The sequence below is a fragment of the Cryptomeria japonica genome, chromosome 2, assembly GCF_030272615.1.
Source record: "Cryptomeria japonica chromosome 2, Sugi_1.0, whole genome shotgun sequence".
NCBI classification, from domain to species: domain Eukaryota; kingdom Viridiplantae; phylum Streptophyta; class Pinopsida; order Cupressales; family Cupressaceae; genus Cryptomeria; species Cryptomeria japonica.
In genome coordinates, this window is record NC_081406.1 from 112,368,919 (window position 1) to 112,389,277 (window position 20,359).

Below are 20,359 nucleotides of genomic sequence, written 5' to 3' on the forward strand. Positions count from 1 at the left end.
TATGCCTCTTTGGAAACATCTCAATTCCCAACTTCTTAAACATTAACGGTAGTAACAAGAATTATTAAATATAAACATATTCTTCTTACTGTTTAGTAGCTTCTGAACTCTTGTTGGTTTACAATCTAATGTCGTTATTTGTCTATTTAAATTATATATATATATATATATATATTCTTCTGACTGTTTAGTAGCTTATGAACTCTTGTTGGTTTACAATCTAATGTCGTTATTTGTCTATTTAAACCAATATATATATATATATGATCCTTATTCTGATTTGAACATATAAACAAATAAATAAATGAATTAAATACTATTACCAATGATTTATGTATTTGCTAATAACCTATTATATAAATTATAATACTACCACTGCTTAAAACAATTTTAGTTATTAATATATTTAGGAGCTGGTAATGTGTGATATCCCCAACAAATTTTATTTTATTTTTAAACACAACAAACACTTCAAGCACTCGTTAAGGTTAGGAAAGATAATCTCAATGCTGTTGAAAGTAACCCTTTCCACCTTTTCATCACCGAGAGCCCAATCTGGAAGGGTGAGAGCATACAGTGTTCAGGGGATCGTTAGATGCTTGAAAACTGAAATTGATTACAAATTTGGGCAGCAAGCCAGCCCCTTCCGCTTATTGAGTGGGAGATAGAAACTCAGAAATTTCCTAGCATAAATCTGCTAGGAACAAACCAAACACTGAAAAAAACAATCACTCAACTGCTTATGCAACAAGAGTACTAGAAATGAAAATATTATCAACTCCGCTGCTTATTCAACGGGAGGACATCATTACAATCGACTCAACTGCTTATTCAGCGAGAGGACAGTTACAAACAAAAATTACAATCATTGAAGGCGGCTAGGCCAGCCTCCACTTGTGCAGTGAGAATTACAGAGGAAAGAAAACTGAAACAGCTAATGGTACTACCATTTAGCTTTACAATAAACATCACTTAAGATGAAAGAGAATGAAAAGATACAAGCTAACACAAATACTGAACTATGAGAGAAGTACAATGCAAGATATGAGAAACCACTATACCAATCTACTGTTATAGAAAACAACCTGTTGCAAATTCCACAACCACCACCACGAACCACAACAAACACAATGAAGAGCTCTCCAACGAAGCTTGAGCAACACTGGAGACTTGCACAACACCCAAAGAAGCAAGCAAACACTGACTCACACCACCAATTGCCCACACAATCACACCAAACACGCCCAGCAAAGCACACACCAAGAAAATACGGCCAGCAAGGAGGGTACGACCAGCAAGTAGATTCGGCCTCCTTGGAAAAATCACACACCACACCAAAAAACTCGCCATTCTAAGGTAGAAATCGCCCCAAAATAAGCTTCCACACAAAACAATGCCCACAAAAATCGAACTACACATTCAAAAGATCCAATCACAGCTAGTCATTCATCAAATGATAAATGACTAAGTCCAATAAACTGCATTCTAAACTCAACTCTGCCTGTCAGAAATACTACTGAGTCACTGAGTCATCCCATAAGATTGCCAAAAATAGTCAATGCTACCTGGCTCAACTGAAACCCTAAAAAATCATACTTACTAAAAATAGTGACTTGCATCTTCATTAGGGCACAAACCCGGACCAACTGTTACTTACTAAAAATAGTAAGTCCACTAAAGAATAGTCAGATGAAGTTGCATGTCATACTGTCGGAAAACTCCTGAAAAACCCAGAAAAATGTGCTATTCTAACCCTACTTACTAAAAATAGTAAGTATGCAAACCTCAATTGAACGCAATGCATGTATCACCACTACGAAGCTCTCTGAAAACCCAGAAAAAATCCACAATCAGAAGTCCCAAACTACAACTGCTTCCTACTCAAAATCTGAAACCCTAGTTTTGCCAAAAATAGCCTACGGGCCTCCTGAATAGGCTATTCCTCACCAGGAGTGATCACTAGTTGGAAAAGGACATTACATAATGGAAGACATAACTGATCATGTCAAATCTGGTCTACCACTATCCTAAAATTATGTATTGCCATAGCAAATATTTCAGTCTAAGTCAATATTATTATTCAAATTCTATATAAAGACATTATCGGGCTTCATATATTACACATACTTATTAAGCACATTCCATGCATACCACCAATAGCAAGGATGTTGTTGTTGGTAAACTCTATGACAGTTTTGGATTAGTCATCTTGTCTCCCTTTTTCTTACCCCCCTCAAACTCACATGCTGATTCTTCCTTATATAACTTCCTCCGTTAGGAGTTGCGACTCTTCAATTACTGAAGAGTTGTGTCTTCATCAAATCGCAACCCCTTTAAGTTAATAAAGCATCACGTCTCTTTGAATTATGATTATTCTGATAGTGCTAATGATTATTTTTCTTTCCTCAATCGCTTCTAGGGTAATAATAGCTGATTTAATGTTTTCAACGTTTGTTTTCATAGCAATCGGTTTGCTTATCATAATTGCCATTAGCAATTTCAAATCATTGTCTTATTTGTGATTATGGCTAATCATTGGATTAGTCAACTTATTCCTAAGATGATTCATTTCAATCATTTGTTGTTTGGTTTATACCTTAATCATGATGTGAGTCGATATTTGTTTGATTAATCGAACTTCCTCTTTGACGATGGATTAGTAGCCTGTACTAATGTGGGTATTGCATTATTTGCTGCATCTCTATTTTGTATGTGGATATATACATGTGCTCATATCCATATATGTGTGTGTATATTTATATATAATAAATATTAATGAACATTAATAAAATATTAATAATATTAATTAATAAATATTGAGAATATTATTAATCATAAATTTTAATAAATATTTAATAAATAGATAAATATTTAATAATTTCAAATAATTATTCGTTGATAAATATTATATTACTTAATAATAATAATTGTTTCATTTATGCTATATATATGTAACGATCAAGGAGGGGACATGACAATTTCCAAATGCTTGCTCATTTCCAGTGGTTGAAAATTGAAGATTTTGTTATAAATTATCTGCAGACAGATATCTTTTGTCAAATACTTTGGGTGCTACTACACATTCAATTTAGGTATACTATTCATTGAAAATCCTACTCAAAATTAAGGAATCGAATAAAAGGTAGAGGAGCTGCGATTCATTCACTTCTTATCTGATGACTGGATGACATTCTGGATGCCATTCATTGAGTTCTGATTGGACGTCATCTTTGAGAGAAAGGGTGAAGTTTGAATCATATTAAAGAACAGGGGGCGTGTGAGGAATTAAAGAAAGCAACTCAAAGGAAGGCTAATTTCATTGAAAATCAACCCATTTTACTTTCTCCATTTTGACTGCTTTGTTGGGTTTAGTAATGCTCATAGAATGTCATCTAGAATATGTTTGGCTATTTTTCTTGTTCATTTGTCTCCTTCAGCCAAAGTTTTTCATCCTACTTTTATACCTATGTCAGACCCAAGAATGCAATGCAAGAAAAGATTGACAAATGAATAGGACTTGGACAACAACAAAAATATTCAATGACAGCTTTAACATTCATCTTAATCAAAATGTACATATTTAACAATATGACAATGACTGTTCAGTGTATAGTGCAGCTAGGATATATAAAATAAAAACTATTATCCTATTACTCGTATGATTATGTACATTATTGCTACACTATCTAACATTTATTGTAAATAATTTCTTGATGTGGGTAGACGAAGCTATACAATACTGACTGTAACTAACTTTTATTACAATTTATTGTTGGCGCCTTGCACTCAAAAGGGAAATGACTAAAACAGTATCAATTGTCAAATATTATAGGATAGAATCATGCACAGGTGTTTGCCTTGTTATCATTTCCTTCATTTTGAAGTGATTAATTTAAATCAACCTTGGTGGGAGTCTACTATCCTTTACATTTAGAAGAAATTAATACTTTCAAGAAAGATTAAATCAAACATGTTTATAATAGTCAGCTCCTTCCGGATTCGATTGTGTGTGATTTTTGCATCAAATAATGTTCAGATTTTGTATGGAAGACCATTATGAAATATAAATAACCGAAGTTTGTAATATCACATCTTGTTCAGCCAAGGAAAAGAAAATCTCGCTAGGCCTGGCACATTTCTGATAACTGAAATTCTTTACAATAGCACTTGTCTGGCAGAATCTTATGATCTAAAGCTGTTATTATCCTTTGAACTTTCAACACCTGGCTACAAGATTCACACTCCTAAAGAAAGTAAAAGACATAACTAAGAACACATCTAGCTGCATAATATTCCCCATGGGCTGAATACAGTCCCATAATAAGGAAAGCCATATGCTATAGCTTTTTCACAAAAAAGGTATTTTGCATTTACAGTGGAGGTTGATAATCTTCGTTAGGAGAATCACACCATGCAACAGCATTCAAGAGCACTAAAGAAAGTAAAAGACGTGACTAAGAACACAACTGCACTAAATTCCCTATGGGCTGTCTACAATCAAATCATAAGGCAAGCCTTGCTATGGTGTTTTTCCATTTATAGAGTGGAGGTTGAAATTTTGCAGTAGGAGAATTACACCATGCTGCCCCAAGCTTGCAATGGAAAATAAATAAACCAGCAGGAATACCTACTCACAACCATTGTTTGTTTTTTGATTTTCCAAGTCTTCTGTTTGCATCATGTCAGCATTGGACCAATTTGGCACAGATGTATTAGCCTAAGGTCTTTGAATGGGTGCAAGCACAGGAGCAGTGTCAACTTCCTGACCATGTCCATGCTTGGCTTGATAAAGAGTTGCATGTCAATTAAACTCTAAATAGGACTCAAACATACTTTCAGTTTCAGTTACTGAACTGCAAATTGTTGAGATGAAAGGAACCCTCAGTTATGAAATGTAACGAAATAATGAAAAGCACAACTAGCAGGGGTAAAGCTAATGTGGTTAAAAAAACAACCATAGCATTTCAGATGCAAACAATGAACACAAAAGAAGTTTAAAAGTACCATTTATATTTGATTCTTTGACAAACTTGTGGTTTCATCTGTGAAAGCTTATGTACCAAAGGAACCAAATTGGTGCTAACTACGTTTGACTTAAATATCCTTCTTAGATTGGCATTCGATTCATGTCAAAGTGTCAAGTTCAAAATCTCAACATAAGTTTAAAACCAGTTTGAACATGTTAAGTAAAAGAAAGATTTAGCATTATGGTCCTTATCCAACCAGCAGCATGACAAATTATTAGACTCACCTGAAGCCTGGTCTTTACTACCCATAAAGGATTGGTAACAATGGCAGTGGCAGCACCTGCACCTGCTGCAGCTATCACATTGGCTCCTACTGAAATTTCATTATGTGGATCTAAAGGATAAACAATCATACAATATAATATAAGAGTAATTATTACAAAAAACACACAAATTGAAATTGCATCAAATAAAAGAGAAATTAATTATCCATGCTATTATTGATCCATAAATCTCAATACATACAAAAAATTTAGCAAGATGGCAGCAAATATACATTACCCTTTTGTGGCTGTAGCAATTTTTTTAATTGCTCGTATACAGTGAAGTAGACCTGCATTTGCAAAAATATAAATTTATTTGATGTCATTTCAATAATTAAGTGAAATGATGCACTCACTATTATAACGTAATAAATTTCTTACCTAGTTTATTCTTAAGGGGAGCAAAAAGCATGCCCAACTATCATGATTTGTGAAAATAAGCAAGTTATGGAAGTTAGGAAAATAAAACCAAAAAAAATCTAACTACTTTAACAGAATGCAGCTTGGAGGAAACAGCATGCAACCATGTAATGAGATCAAATGAATTTCTTTTGAGTAGGGTCAATGTTTGATGAAATGACAATGGTTTAATGCTGCGGTATTCACTGTATTATGAAATTTGGTTTCTTATAGAATGTTTCAAAGTTTGTTTGGTGTGATGTAAATATCAAGAAAATGCTACAAGACTGAACTCAGAATAATTATTCAATTTTTCACTTAACTGTTAGAGCTGCAACAATGAGACAAAGACAGTGATAAGCTAACTTTCCAAACTGCATATAATATTAGATTCTGCAACCTCCTTGATAGCTAGCAGTTGGTTCCGCATTAAATTTTCAGAATGCTTTCTTTGGTATGGAATTACATGTCTTCCCTTGCTGAAGCATCTGGTAGGGAGTCCAAATTTTATCAAAATCTATTTTTCAAGGGCTGCAATTACAACCTTTCCATTGCCCTCCTACAATCCTACAATCACACAACTCTTGGCAAAAAGGTGGGCGCCACTTCTTTAGAAAAGTTGTGATGCCTTTTTACAATCCTAAACTCACACAACTCTTCGAAAAAAAGGTGGGAAATCACTTTTTTAGAAAAGTTCAAACGTTCCCAAAGCTGGACAATGGGATAAGACAGTCCTATAGAAAATATTACCCCTCAAAAGCAACATGCAATGTCTTTTGGACATTCCCCCACCCTTTTTAACCTGGTACGACAGATTTAGAGTTCTAATCACTACCAATCTCCCTCAACACAAGCTATACTCTTAACAAAATTCTACACCAACCCCAGGTCAGTGGCTGAGTTTGAATAATGACTCTTCCTTATTTGTATTTATAATTTTGTTTTTAAATAGTTTCGAGGCATCCTTTTTACAAACAAAGGTATTGGCCAGCAATTCAAGGCATAAAATTCAAATGGACGTAGCAACTAACATGATAAGAGCATAAATTGAAATATCCATTTTACAAAACAACTTCCCAACGACTTTATTTATTTTACTTGGAAGCCTCAATAAATTTGTTATCAGCAAACTCCCTAAACCTATTAAAGTATAGCAATGTAGCTCAATATCTCCACTCCTCTATTTCAGCACAATTATGAATCACATTTGAATCCACCTCTATATTGACTAGGGAGAAATCCCTTCTTTGAAGCCAATTACCCTTAGGGTTTTCATCCCAAGGTTGAGTTGAACAAAATGTCCAATCTTCACATTAAGAAATAAAATGACCAAAGATGTCTAATTTCCCTTGCAGTTCCTTTAATACCAATTTTCATTCACTTTTAGGCTTGTACAGACTCACTTCAGACTTAAATGGTCACTTTTAATAAAAATAATTAACTAAACCAAAGTTGCCCATAAAAAAGGAATGTAAGACAACTTAAATTTAATTATGTATGTATTCCTATAACAACAACATGATTAGCCTATGGAAATTAAATAGGTTAAGGGTCTCTGCCAACACTCACTCTTGAGAAGCAAACATCTAGTATCCCAGTTATTTTTTTTTGTTTTTAGGCCAATAATAATCATCCACAAACAGATAACCCGTTAAGGTTAGAAAGCATAAACTGGAAACTTGCTGAAAAATGCAACCCTTCCACTTTCTGATCACCAAGTGCCCAATGTGGGAAGGTGAGAGCATACGGTGAATAGGGGATCGTTAGATCTCAAATCTGCTGAAAAATGAAGTGGAATACAATACTGGGCGGCAAGCCAACCCCTTCCGCTTATCCAGCGGGAATGCAAGAAACTTTGCGGTGAACCAACGAAGAGAAACATACAAAGGCACAAATCACTCGATCGCGATATTTCAGCGGGAGGATTGAAATTACAAACAAACTCAACTCAACTGTTTATGCAGCTGGAGGACCATTACAATCAATCATCACTCAACCGCTTATACAACGGGAGGACTGGATTACAATTCAATTGAAATAGGCGGCAAGCCAGCCTCTTCCACTTTTCAGCGGGATGAGAGTTACAAGCCAAAATTGGTTAGTAGTACTACTACTTAACCTTACAATAATCAAGACAGTGAGAGAAGAAGAGTAATGCTGAACATCCAAATAATAAGCATGAAGTTTCTGCTAACATCAAAATCTGCAGGCTGGAAATGCAAAACTAGCAGCCTATGGATTCACTAAAACGCTCATAAGTCTCTCATTACTCACCCAATTCACCCAAAATCAGTTCTAAACTAATGCTACACCAGCTACAATGAAAACAAACCCAAAGGAAGCTATCAAAACACCCATATTTATTTTGCACGCTTCCCAATGCACTCACTAAACCCAACACCTAACCTGGGAAGTTCGATTTTCAATATAAAAATCCACACTCAAAATAAGAAGCTAAAAACTTACAAGATGCATCGCCTGTGGTAGGAAGGATGGATGAGTCGGTACCTAGAATGATGGAATCACTTGGCCAAGAGGTATGAGCAAAATACACTTTCAGCAGTTTCGCGACCAGCAACCAGAAAACACTCCAATCTCACACAACACACTCCACAATCTGCAACTCACTCACCAACAACACTGGAAATACATGGACACAGCTAGGTACTATCTTGCAAATACGAAATTGAGACTTAGCTAGGAAGCCACACTTCGAAGCTCAGATTTTCAATCGCCAATTTGGCATCATAACGATGCAAATTCATATGATAACCAAAATGGGAGCCCAAGGCTCTTATTTATAACTTCTAACTCCCCAAAACCAAATGCAAATGCTTACAATTCGTCCAAATTCAACTTCTTCATTTGCATTTCCTTTACCACTTGAACCCAAGAATGGCGCCCAAACCATAAGTCAAAGAATTATGCCAAAAAGAACAAGACCACGATTTTGACTTAGCAAACATTTGTGGTGAATAGAAATAATATCTCCCACATCAAATTGGCGTCCCTTTCTAGACATAAAATTCGCCTAGCACTTAGGAGATAATATGCGCAATTTCCATAGTCATTAATCAGTAGTAAAAATAATCAAATTAATTAAATATTAAACCTTAGGATAAGGAAATAATATTTAATTATATCACTTATGACACTTATGACTCCAATACTGATTATTGCCAAAACCAGGATGAAGCTAAGCCAGGAAGACCACTGAACTGCTGCAGGATCGGGACCCTGTCCACTGCCAAAAATAGAAATATGTCATACTGCAACTTACTAAAAATAGTAAGTCATGAACTACTGCTCCGAAAAGCATGATCTTCGCACCCAGTGACAGAGCATGGAGAGCTCAGTAGGACAGTATCACCAAAACGGCCAACCCCTGACTTACTAAAAATAGTAAGTTCTCGCCTCATCAATGCTTGACCATCATTCTTTATTCCACCTAGCCTACGGGTCTCAGGAATAGGCTAATGGACCACTAGAAAGACATCAACAAGAAGGGGACATTACAAAACACTACACACCATATTCCACCATTCCTTAGCGAGAGATGAAAACATTTATAGGCTATATGATTCAACAAAAGAAAACACATGAAGGCAACAACTCAATTTATTGTGCAGGCATACATAGGAGCACCATGACAATAAAGCAACTTCAGGCATCTTGAGTGAACATGAAATTCACATAAGCTAACAGCCACAACAAATATAGGTATTTTTGTCAAGGTAATAATGATTTATAACTTTATACCAAAGAAGAAAAACAATAAGCAGTAGAGTTCCATGTCCATGTTTCTTTAAACTATTTTTCATAAAGGACACCAAATTGCATATGACCAATTTTCTCTTTAGTGATGGAATAGAACTTTACTGTAATGTCCCCTTCTCCGCAGTGATTAGTTCAGTTGGCCATTAGCCTAGTTCGAAGGCTCGTAGGCTAGTTGGGAGCAGAAATTAGGGTTTTCTATTTTCTAGGAGGATTCTTTGGTGTTTTCAAGAGGTATATGTGGGAATTTGACAGTTTGGATTTTGGATTCCTTCTAGGTTTTCAGAGAGCTTCAGGATGGTTCGACATGCATCTGCAAGCAGGATGTCAGCAGGCCTGTTCAAATGGCTATTTCCGGCAGGTCAGTCTGAGCAGTTGGTCTTTTATAGCATTTTTTGTGCTATTCTTGGCAAGGATTCTGCAGCTCAGCTCAGTGGCTATTTCTGGTAGTATTATTTTGGAAGGATCCTGTATTCACTCAGATGACTATTTTTAGCAGTTCAGTTTAGAGCCCCAACTCAGTTCAGTTTTGGTAATTTCGAGCACTTCAGTCTCTAGCTCAATTTGGCAATAATCAGTATTTAAGAAGGTATTTTTAATATATTAATACCTTATGTATGAGGTATTAATATTTGATTATTTTATGAATGGACGACTTAGGAAGGGAGAAAATATTAATTTTATCCCGAGCCTATTTAGGCGAAATTTGCATGACTTCAAGGGGGTCGTCATGGTGTTAATAATTAAATTATAACTCAAGGCAAATGGGGCGATTTTCTAAGTATATTGCCTTAATAATATTTTTTATTTGGAAGTCATAGTTGGGCGCCCACTTTACACTTTATTTAATGACACATATTTATTAAAAAGGGCAATTTTGGGTGAATGTGAATTGGGCGAACTTGTGCAAGGAAATGAAATGAAATGCAATGCCAAATGTGGATTAAATGGAATGGCATTTGGTTTGGGAGTATTTGGAGTGCATTTCAATTTGAATTTGGCTGGCAAAAAGTTATAAGTGACTTGGACTCTCATTTTGGCATTCAGAGAAAATATATTGTTATGCTGTCGGAATGACTCCAGACAATCTTCGAGGGTGAATACCTCCTAGGGCTCTTGACAGACTTCGAGTGTGAGATATCACTCCTAGCTGTGATTGGATCTTCTGAATGTGTGGTTTGATTTTAGTGTGCATTTGCATATTTTTAGTGTGGTGTGGATTTCAGTGTTGTTGGTTTTTGGTGTGGCTATAGCACGTTTTAGTTCATAACTCTCAATTCGTGTGTCAGATCATTCTGGGTAGTGGCTCGTTCTCTTCCTATGCCACAGGCAATCAAGTTTGTAAGTTTGTAGAGCTTAATGTTGAGTATTTAATTTTTAAATGCAAATCGTACTTCTTTCCTAGCAATACTATGCTGGGCTGCCTGGGAATGCGTGCATAAATTCATTTGGGGGTTTTGGGTGCAATTTCTTGGTTCTAATCTCATCGCATGTCTTGTATCTCTCATTTGCATCCATTTGGGGGTAATTTCGTTGAGTGTGAATAGAGTTACGAGCATTTTTGGGAGTTTCTAAGTTGTTGGTCTGTGTGTTTCCAGTGCATGGGTTGCATATCAAAATCTGAAAAATTGTTAGTTTGGAGTGTTCCCTTGTGTGGAGTTAGTTTTAGAGTGTGTGGATTCTATGGAGTGTGTTTAAAGATAATTTGATTGTGTGGGGAGTGATTTAGAAGTGTTTGTGAGGATTTTAATGTTGTTGGTCTGTATTTCCAGCCTGTTGTTCATTCATATCAGATTTAGTTTTGGGGGGTTGAAGTTGGTTTTCAGGTGTGTGAGTCTATGGGTGTGGTGTGAAGAGTCTTGGTAATAAGTTGCAGCTGTTAGTTTGGGTTTTGACATTTGAATATCCATGATGAATCATATTGTAATGCTTGTTAGTAGTACTAACAACAATTTATTTGAACTCTCTTAGTCCCATTGCATAAGTGGAAGAGGCTGGCCTTGCCGCCTAGTTTGGATAATGATTCTAGTAATTTTGTAATTCATGTTTGCATTGTAAGGCTGATTAGTAGTACTAACAATTATATACTTGGATTGTTGTTCTTTGGCCCATTGCATAAGTGGAAGAGGTTGGCTTGCCACCTTCTTATCTATTGTAATTTTGTCCTTCCGCTGAATAAGCAGTTGAGTTGATTGTAATCTCATTTTCAGTCTTCCCGTTGAATAAGCGGTGGAGTTGATTGCTATTTCATTTCTAGTCCTCCCGCTGCATAAGCGGTAGAGTGATTGTTCTTCAGTTCTTGCATTATCCTTGGCTGGTTTACCGTCAAGTGATTTTTAATATTCTCCATATCCCGCTAAAAAGTGGAAGGGGTTGGCTTGCTTCCAAGCATTGTATTATTTCCAGTTATTTGAAGCTAACGATCTGTTGACGTGTATTTTGTACACAATCATACACAGAATAAAATAACCAAGGGTACCTTATCCTCTCTTGAATAAAATCTCTAATTGCTGAAGATATCGCAAGAAGGATCAGTTAGGGTGACTTCAATGTTCTTTTAAGTAGGGTCTCTACGTGTGGATAAGCACCAGTGGTCGTTGTGATTGCTATTTCATCAAGGGGTCTTACGTCAAATCCGAACTGCAGGAACAGGATTTCCTAATACTAATAAGTTCTCAAAAAAGATCAAAAGAGCAGGGCTTGCAAGAGATAAACTCTAATCTAATCCTAAGAATGACTCAATGTGGACGAGACTTGGCAAAATTCTACCAACTCCAATACTGCCATAAAATAACAACTCAATTGAAATTGATGCGATCTTCTAAGGTAACAAATGATTTCTTCAATTCCTCAAGGATCATGGACACTGCCATAAAGGCACATATCCAAGATACAACAACGATTGAAGGTTTAAGTGATTCAAGTTTCTCCAGTTGACCACGCAAGGCATTCCTACAATCAGCAAGAAGCTAGTGGTTTGGAAAGTGAATCTCACCGACGATCAAGTCCAACACTTTGTCCTTCAAATTAAAACACTACTTTGATTGAGAATGATTCAAGAAAACGAACAACCATGAAGATAACCACAAGAGTTGCAATAAAACACCATAACTTCAATATTTTATTGATCTCAAAGCCATCATGAACAACAATTGTTTGAAATTCCCTCTTCAAAGCTCAATCTTGCTACAAAATACTTGCTTCTATCAAATTGTTAATCTCTAATCACTAATGCTGATATCTAATCTCTAGTTTCTAGTTTTTCTATATGCAAAATGAAAAGAAATGAGGGTATATATAGCATCCTCAATTACAATGAACGGTCCAGATCAAAAAAGAAGATCAATGGCCAAGATTATGACACCTAAACCCTAATTAGGGTTTATTACAAATAGTCCCCTTTTTACTGAACAATATTAAATGCATAGCCAAATATTAAATTTTGGCACAAAAATCTAGGAGACATAGACCAATGACAATTAAGGTGCCATGTCATCTATAACAACCTTTCTTCTAGAATCTTATTCCCTTTCCAATGCTCTTTTTTAGCATATGCAATGAATCTAGATACGATTCCTTCGATCTCAGCAATTGGAATCTCGGGAAGATTCCTCATTCGTTCTTCCAAGTGGATGACCTGATCGAAAGCCTTGAGGAGAGTTGTGTCCCATTCAGGTTCAAGTTCTTTGGTCTTCTCAATTAGGAGCATGGTAGCAAACATCTGGTCCCGTTGCTCATCTGTAATAACATTTTCATCTTTGCAAAAGATGATCTTGACTCTTTCTTCCAATTCTTGTAAGTCCACATCTGTCTCAACTTCGATCCTCCTGCCAAGAATGGTACGTAGTACCCCAAACACTTTATCCTGGATCGGGTGAATAACCTCCTCAACATGATTGCATCTAGTACTAATGTCCTCAAAGAGAACTTCCTTCATCTGGAGTAAAGTCGACCACTGAAGTAAACTATGAGGCCCTCCATCCACTATCTTTTCTTGTGCTAGGACCTTTCTTGATGTTTGTCTGATTACTTGCAGGACAGGAATGATAACATCTTTAGTATGAGCAAAGGCGGCTATCGTTATCATCAAGTTGTGGATGATCTCAAGAACCTGGATAGCTCGGTGAATAGTCTGCATCATCCCTGTTGCAAATTCCTTAGCAACTACATGAGACTTGTCAATCCAAGAGCTCATAAGCTGGACCAAACTCCTGACTCTCTCTGCCTCACCAACTGACTCAAGGGGGAGTGCCTGCGTAGGAAATACTGCTGGATCCTGACGCCTCAAAGGCTGATTGAGATGGCTAAAGTAGCCTCTCCAAGCACTGACCTCTCGCTCAAGCTTTCTATTCTTTTCCATTTCTTCTCTAAGCTTGTCCTTAAGTGCCTCAAATGAATCAGTGGCCTCATCCAATGTTTGCTCGGCTGTGAGTGGACCAAGCTCAAATGTTTCTACATCATACTCCTCTGCAAGGATTTCACCTTCATACTTGTCCACTGCTGGTGTAGCTATCTGCAATTTTCTGGATCCTGTCTCATCTCTGATCATCTTGGACATTTTAGTGGCCTTCCTCCTTTTTGTCATTTCCTGAGAATTTCCGACAAGGCTCTCTAAATCAATCACATTATCTTCGTCCTCAATTACAATCACCCTTGTCAGTCTCTCCTTTAACCAATCTGGAATGGCAGATCTTGTTTCTCTAACTTGTATCTCCTTAAACAATGTTTCTTCTTCTCTGAGAGGAGATGTTACTTCGTTATCATTCTTGTCTCCATGTAACTCATTGACTTGGAGAGATCGACTTGATGAGCGTTGAGTTGCCTGTCCTCCTTCCTGTTTATCGTTCTGTACCATTGATTCCATAGACCCCTCCATTTCAAGTGTCCTCTTCTCTTGTCGAGAAGATGTGCCGGATGAACGATCTCGGTTGGCCTCTTGCTTCTTCTTGGAGGATTCTCTTTTCTCAGGCCTCTCTTTTCTCGTTGAGCCTCTAGGATGGGGATTGCCTTCACTTACACTTCGGAGGTTGCCTTCGCTTGCGCTTCTGGTATTAAGATTACCTTCACTTACACTTGCTCCACCTTCAGCTGGTCTTTCCTCCAAAGTAAAAGTCATAGATATACCTTGCTCTCTCAACTTCTGATGCTGCACATCAACCCATCTGCGAGTACAAGACAAAATTGGAGCCATCAAAGCATCTAGATCCACAATCTCGGGTTCATTCCAATCTAGCCTCACTGATTTGCTTTCTCGATCATAAGATGATTGGAGATGTCTGCCACTGTCCTGAGCTTGGTTGGCCACTCTATAAATTTTGCATTTCCTGATGAAGTCTAAAGGTAATCTGGAATGCATCTTTCTTTTCACTTCAAGATCATCTGAGAGATTCATCATAAAGTCCTCTATCTGAAACTCATGCTTGTATTTTCTTCCGACTGTCTCCTCTATATGCCCATAAGGATCAAAACTCTCTATCAAAGCAAAGAATGAAAATGAATATAAAGCTAACTCCTTTTCTGCATCATCCATGGCTAGAGCATTAGGGCATACCTCAACTAAATTTCCTAGTATGATAGGCACAGGAACTCCATTTCCATGTCTATGTCTGAATGCCTTCACATAAGCTGCCAACTGTCTTGTTACCTCAAGTAACACTATTCTGTCTGTCGGATATCTAGGCAACATGTAGGGAGGTGAAGGACATCCATGAACTCTAATATAAGTAAATTTCGGAAATTGGATGAACCAAGCACCGTACCTCTTTACTAGCTCTTGTGCATCCTGTGATAGCCTATTGTGAATTCCGCCTTGCAACGTCCTGGTGATGTTCATCGTGAAGGTATCATTAACTAACTTGTAGTTACTTCCTGGCAGATGATGCAAGTGAACATAGGAATCACAGACTCTGACCTCGCCGGGTCCTCTTCCAATCACTCCTCTGTGAGGTAGTCCTGCGTACTCAAAGCTCCTGATCAAGGCATATATGACGTATGAACTCATATGGAAGGACTTGGTAGCCTTCAGTCTCCTCAACTGTACGTCCAAGCAATGGCTAATCATTCTAGCCCAATGAATTGTTCCTTTTCCCTGAACTATCACTTGGATGAAGTAGAACATCCACTTCTCGAAATAGAAGGCTTGAGGGGCACCTGTGACTCGGTTGAGCAGTGTTATCAAATCTCTGTATTCCTCCTGGAAGTCAATCCTGTGTGGTGTATTCGGAATCTTGCTCAGGCAAGGACGACTCTTGAGTAACCAGTTCTTATTGATGATGCTTAGGCAAGTGTCTGGATCATCTTCGTACATGGACCTGGCTCCTTCTATGCTTTTGTAGATCATATCTCTGTGCTCTGGCAGATGAAAAGCCTCACTTATAGCCTCCTCTGAAAGGTAAGCCAAAGTGTTTCCCTCCTTGGACACGATCGATCTGGACTGTGGATCATAATGGCGAGCACACTCGATCATCAACTCATGGCACTGGATTGCTGGAGGGAAGCCGACCGCCTTAATGATGCCACTTTCAATTATTCTCCTGGCGACAGGTGATGGCTTGCCAATGTAAGGGACCTCTCGAAACTTCTTCGTACTGAAGTTCCCCAAGTTAGTATCTCCAATGTTGCTCCACTTCGACACGATCTTGGTCTCGACTTCTTCGTTCTTTTGATCTTCCTTCATGAGGGCTGGACGACTGGTGGATGCTCCCGCCTTCGGGGTCGCCATCGTAACGCCTACACAACATTTCATAATAAGTAATAGATTTTGCAATGTATAAACATAGATTAGATTAGAGATTGAATTTAGGAAACTTCATGATAAGTCTGAGTTATCATTTCCTAAATTCGATTGAGCTATAGGAAATTCAAAATTTCAAAATTCAAAATTTAAGATCAATATTCAAAATTCAAGACAAGGGAAGACTTTGCCATACCTCACTTGAGAGCTAACTCTAAAAATGCAAAATAAGGAAATCGCCTAGGCAAAAAAATCGAAATTTGAAGTATCAATGCGATCCTCCTCTAGCAAAGGCGCCTTCCTTGTCAACTTCACCAACTTTTGGGGTCTTCAACGTCTTGATGGCAAATTCGCTCCACTTGAACACAAACCAAGTTCGCACTCCCCTTTGAATGGAAATTTCGCACCTTGTAATTGTCTTCTCCAAATTGCATGCAAAGGATGATTGAATGATGTTTTAAAATGCCATATCACACCCCCTTTATATAAGCGCTTACCTCCTTAATTACCTTTAGGCCGACTTTTGGAAATAAGGCAAAATAAAAACAAATTTTAAATAAAAATGGAGGCCGACTTTGTAAAATATAGAAAATAAAACCCAAGCGCTCCAATTAATTAATTAAAATGCCTTTATAATTAATTATTTCGATTTTTTAAAAGGCAAAATTAAAATTAAATGCCTTGTGCGCACCCATTAAATGCTAATTTTAATTAAAAAATACCAAGATTTATCGAAATTTAGCATTTAATGCAATTTTGAAAATGATGTTAGCGCCAAAACATGGGAGATGTAAGGGATACAAACCATATCACTCTGGTCCCTGGGAGAGGGACAGGAGTGATTTAGCATTTTGCTCTTGAATTTCTCACCTTTTACGTTCAAAACCACTTCCTCTACGTTGAAACTGGCATCTTCATTGGGAATCTTGAATTTGATCGATTCAATGTTGTAGATGAATGCCTCTTAAGATCATTATCGCCCTAGTCCCTGACTGAGGGACAAGAGCGAACTTGCATTTACTCCTTGGTCTTTGCCTCCTTAATCACTAATTTATATCACAAGGCAAGTAACAACTTTATTCTTTCATTCCACGCATACTTACTTGTCCTTTACAAAGCAAATTCGATATTTGAGTGTTTATCGCCCTGGTCCTTGACTGGAGGACAGGAGCGAACTTTGAATTCTAGCTCAAATTTGTCATCTTTTAACCTTAACTCCTTGTTCATCACCTTTCAAATGACGTTTCGGATCTTGTGTAACCTTGCTTTGATGTGATCTAGGAAGAAAAATGATTGATTTTATGAATATCGCCTTGGTCCTTGACTGGAGGACAGGAGCGATTTTGCCTCTTTGCTCAAGTTAGTCACTTTTTGACGTTTGATTCCTTGCTTATCATCTTCCCAAAGATATTTTCGACCTTGTGCGACCTTGCCTTGACGTGGTTTTTGAAAGAAATGACCAGTCTAGTGAATATTGCCCTGGTCCTTGACTGAAGGACAGGAGCGAACTTTAGCCTATGGTGCAAATCCTCTGTCATATTGATATCAAATTGTCTTCAAGGCGTAAAATGGTGCCTCTTACTCCTTGAGTGTTTGAAATGGAAGTGATACCTCAAAATTAAGCACATTTGCATATTTTGCTCTGGTCCCTGACTGAGGGACAGGGGCGAACTTGGGTAATTTCATCACTTTTCATGGTCCTAGCAATGTTGTTCCTCTTCGAGACATTTCCAATATCATTGCCGCCTTGTACCTTGGCTTGGAGTGGTTTAAACTTGGAGGAGAATATTAGATAGCCTTGATTTCGCCTTGGTCCCTGGCTGAGGGACAGGAGCGAACTTTCACTCATAAGCTCATTCGTGCTTTGCCAACTTTCAAACTTGTTTTCAACGGACTCATTATGCTCCCCTTCACTTACCTTTGACATGGAATTTGCTTCATCTTGGTGAGAAATTTGTCTAAGGAAGAAATTGCTCTGGTCCCTTGGAGAGGGACAGGAGCGCCTAGGACAAAATAGGCTTCACTGGCATCTTGCACTCTTCAAAATTATATTCAATGGATTCGTTACGCCTCCTTTTACTTGCCTCAAACTTAAAAACTCACTTCACCTTCGCCAAAACTTGTCTTGTGGAAGAATCGCTCTGGTCCCTTGGAGAGGGACGGGAGCTATCATTAAAATTCGCCCTGGTCCCTGGCAGAGGGACAGGAGAGATTTTGCTTCTAGGGCCAATTTTTTCCTTCGAGGTGCAACCAAATTATATTCAACGAGTAAAATGTACCTCCCTTGTTCTTCTCAAATCGCGAAATCGTTCAAATCTTTCAAGGACAAGGCAATTTTGGATTTCAAGCTCCGGTCCTTCAATGAGGGACAGGAGCGATTTTTCTTCATAGCATGTTTCCTTGTTTGTAAATTTCTTCAAATTATATTCAATGGACAAAAGACGTCCTCCTTTATCTCTTCCAATCCAAAAATCGTCTTGGTCCTGCAAGGACAGTGAAATTTTGAGAAACAAGCTCCGGTCCTTCAGTGAGGGACAGGAGCGATTTTTGTCCTTGAGGGCAAATGTTCAACTTTTCATTGCAAACGACTCAATCCTGGTACTCTATCATGTTGATTTCACCTTCCATTACGTCCGTGACGCTTCAATTTGATCAAAATGAGGTCAAAATGGTCCAAGTGAGTCATTTCGCCCTGGTCCCTGGCTGAGGGACAGGAGCGATTTGGCCTCAAACTTCAAAAATTTGCCATTTGTAAAACTCAAAATCCTCAAAACTTTCGATTCACGTTCAACTGCATCTCCTAGCGACCCTGCATAAGATAAATGAAACAAATTAATAACCAAGATGCACAAAATTATGATTTTCGCCCTGGTCCCTGGCTGAGGGACAGGAGCGATTTTGCTTCCACAGGCTAAAATATCAAGATTTTAGGACCTCAGCCACTTCACAAGGCAAAATTAGGCCATTTCCAATGCCTGGGATCAATTATCAAAATTTCCAAAATTCGGCCAAAATCACTCAAACAAAATTTCAAAATTCCATCATCAACACTTAGGCAAAATTTGGACTTGCTTTCAAAATTCTGACTGAACCTAGACAAACTTACTTGACCCCTTGACAATTCACCCTACTTCAAAATTGCATCTTACGAGAGGTAGCTCAACAATTACTCAAAATTGGACTGGACTCTGGCTTAAAATCATCAAAACGAAAACCCTAAGGCTTAACCCTAATCCAGACGACTGACTCACCTACTCAAAAGCAGAGAGAGAAACAGGCAAAACCGAGCAAAAAGAGGGGGTCCCCATTTTAATGGGGCGATGTGTGAAATGGTCACAACATCTGGCGACACCACTGAGAAATGTTGGAAAACATTTGGGAATCAATCTTCCTAAAAGAAAACTCAGAAAACCTCCCTTAACAAAACCAGGAGTTAAGAAACACTCACAAGAAGAGACCATCATATTGAGACAAAGTATCAAGTCCACAGTTACCAATGTGTGTGCAAATGAGTTAATTCCCCTCGACAAGACAATCATGATCTCCAGGTTCCCCTGTGATAAGCTACGTAGTTTATCTGTACTCCAAAAGCATCCTGGATAGAGCCTCGTTGCCAGTCAGACGTCCATAGTCCCGACGAGGTTATCGCCGCAAGCTCACGAACATTGCTCCATTGCCAGCCAAGCGTCTACAGCCCCGATGGAGTTACTCGTATATTCCCTTTAGCCAATTTGATATTTCTTTGTCAGCTCATTTTCTTTTCTTTTGATTTTTTCTCATTTTTCATTTTCTCATTTTTTCTTTTGATATTGCTTTTCAGTTCCGTCAATTCTTTTGGCTCATGAGCAGTGAAGCTCACTAGGGTTTGAGGATTGCGGTGGCGCTGAAGTCAGATTTTAGATTTTTCACCGATCACAGCTTTGCCTGGAAGACACAATGACTCGGAGATTATAAGTGTGAAAAGATATAATAACTGGAGGACAAAAATACGTGAGTTCAATAAGCTAATCTTGCTTCATTGCAAATACGTCCTGACTCAAAGCTTTACTAAAAGAAACTCCCTTTGTAATTCCAAAAGACCTCATGATTGTCCAAGTGCAACCAACAATCTAGCGAGAGGTCAGAGCGTTACATAACAAAATCACCCAATTTCAAACGGATAC

At 37.9% G+C, this 20,359-nt stretch overlaps 1 protein-coding gene across 1 annotated transcript in view; it reads right to left on the reverse strand.

Moving 5' to 3' along the window:
* LOC131069318 (nicotinamide adenine dinucleotide transporter 1, chloroplastic) overlaps window positions 1-20,359 on the reverse strand; it is a 189,898-nt gene that overhangs the window by 29,924 nt on the left and 139,615 nt on the right. The window contains exons 4-5 of the mRNA XM_058004682.2: window positions 5,529-5,580; window positions 5,252-5,361 (exon numbers count right to left, since the gene is read on the reverse strand). Of these exons, the coding sequence (XP_057860665.2) occupies window positions 5,252-5,361; window positions 5,529-5,580 (162 nt within the window). The remainder of the gene's footprint in view (window positions 1-5,251; window positions 5,362-5,528; window positions 5,581-20,359) is intronic.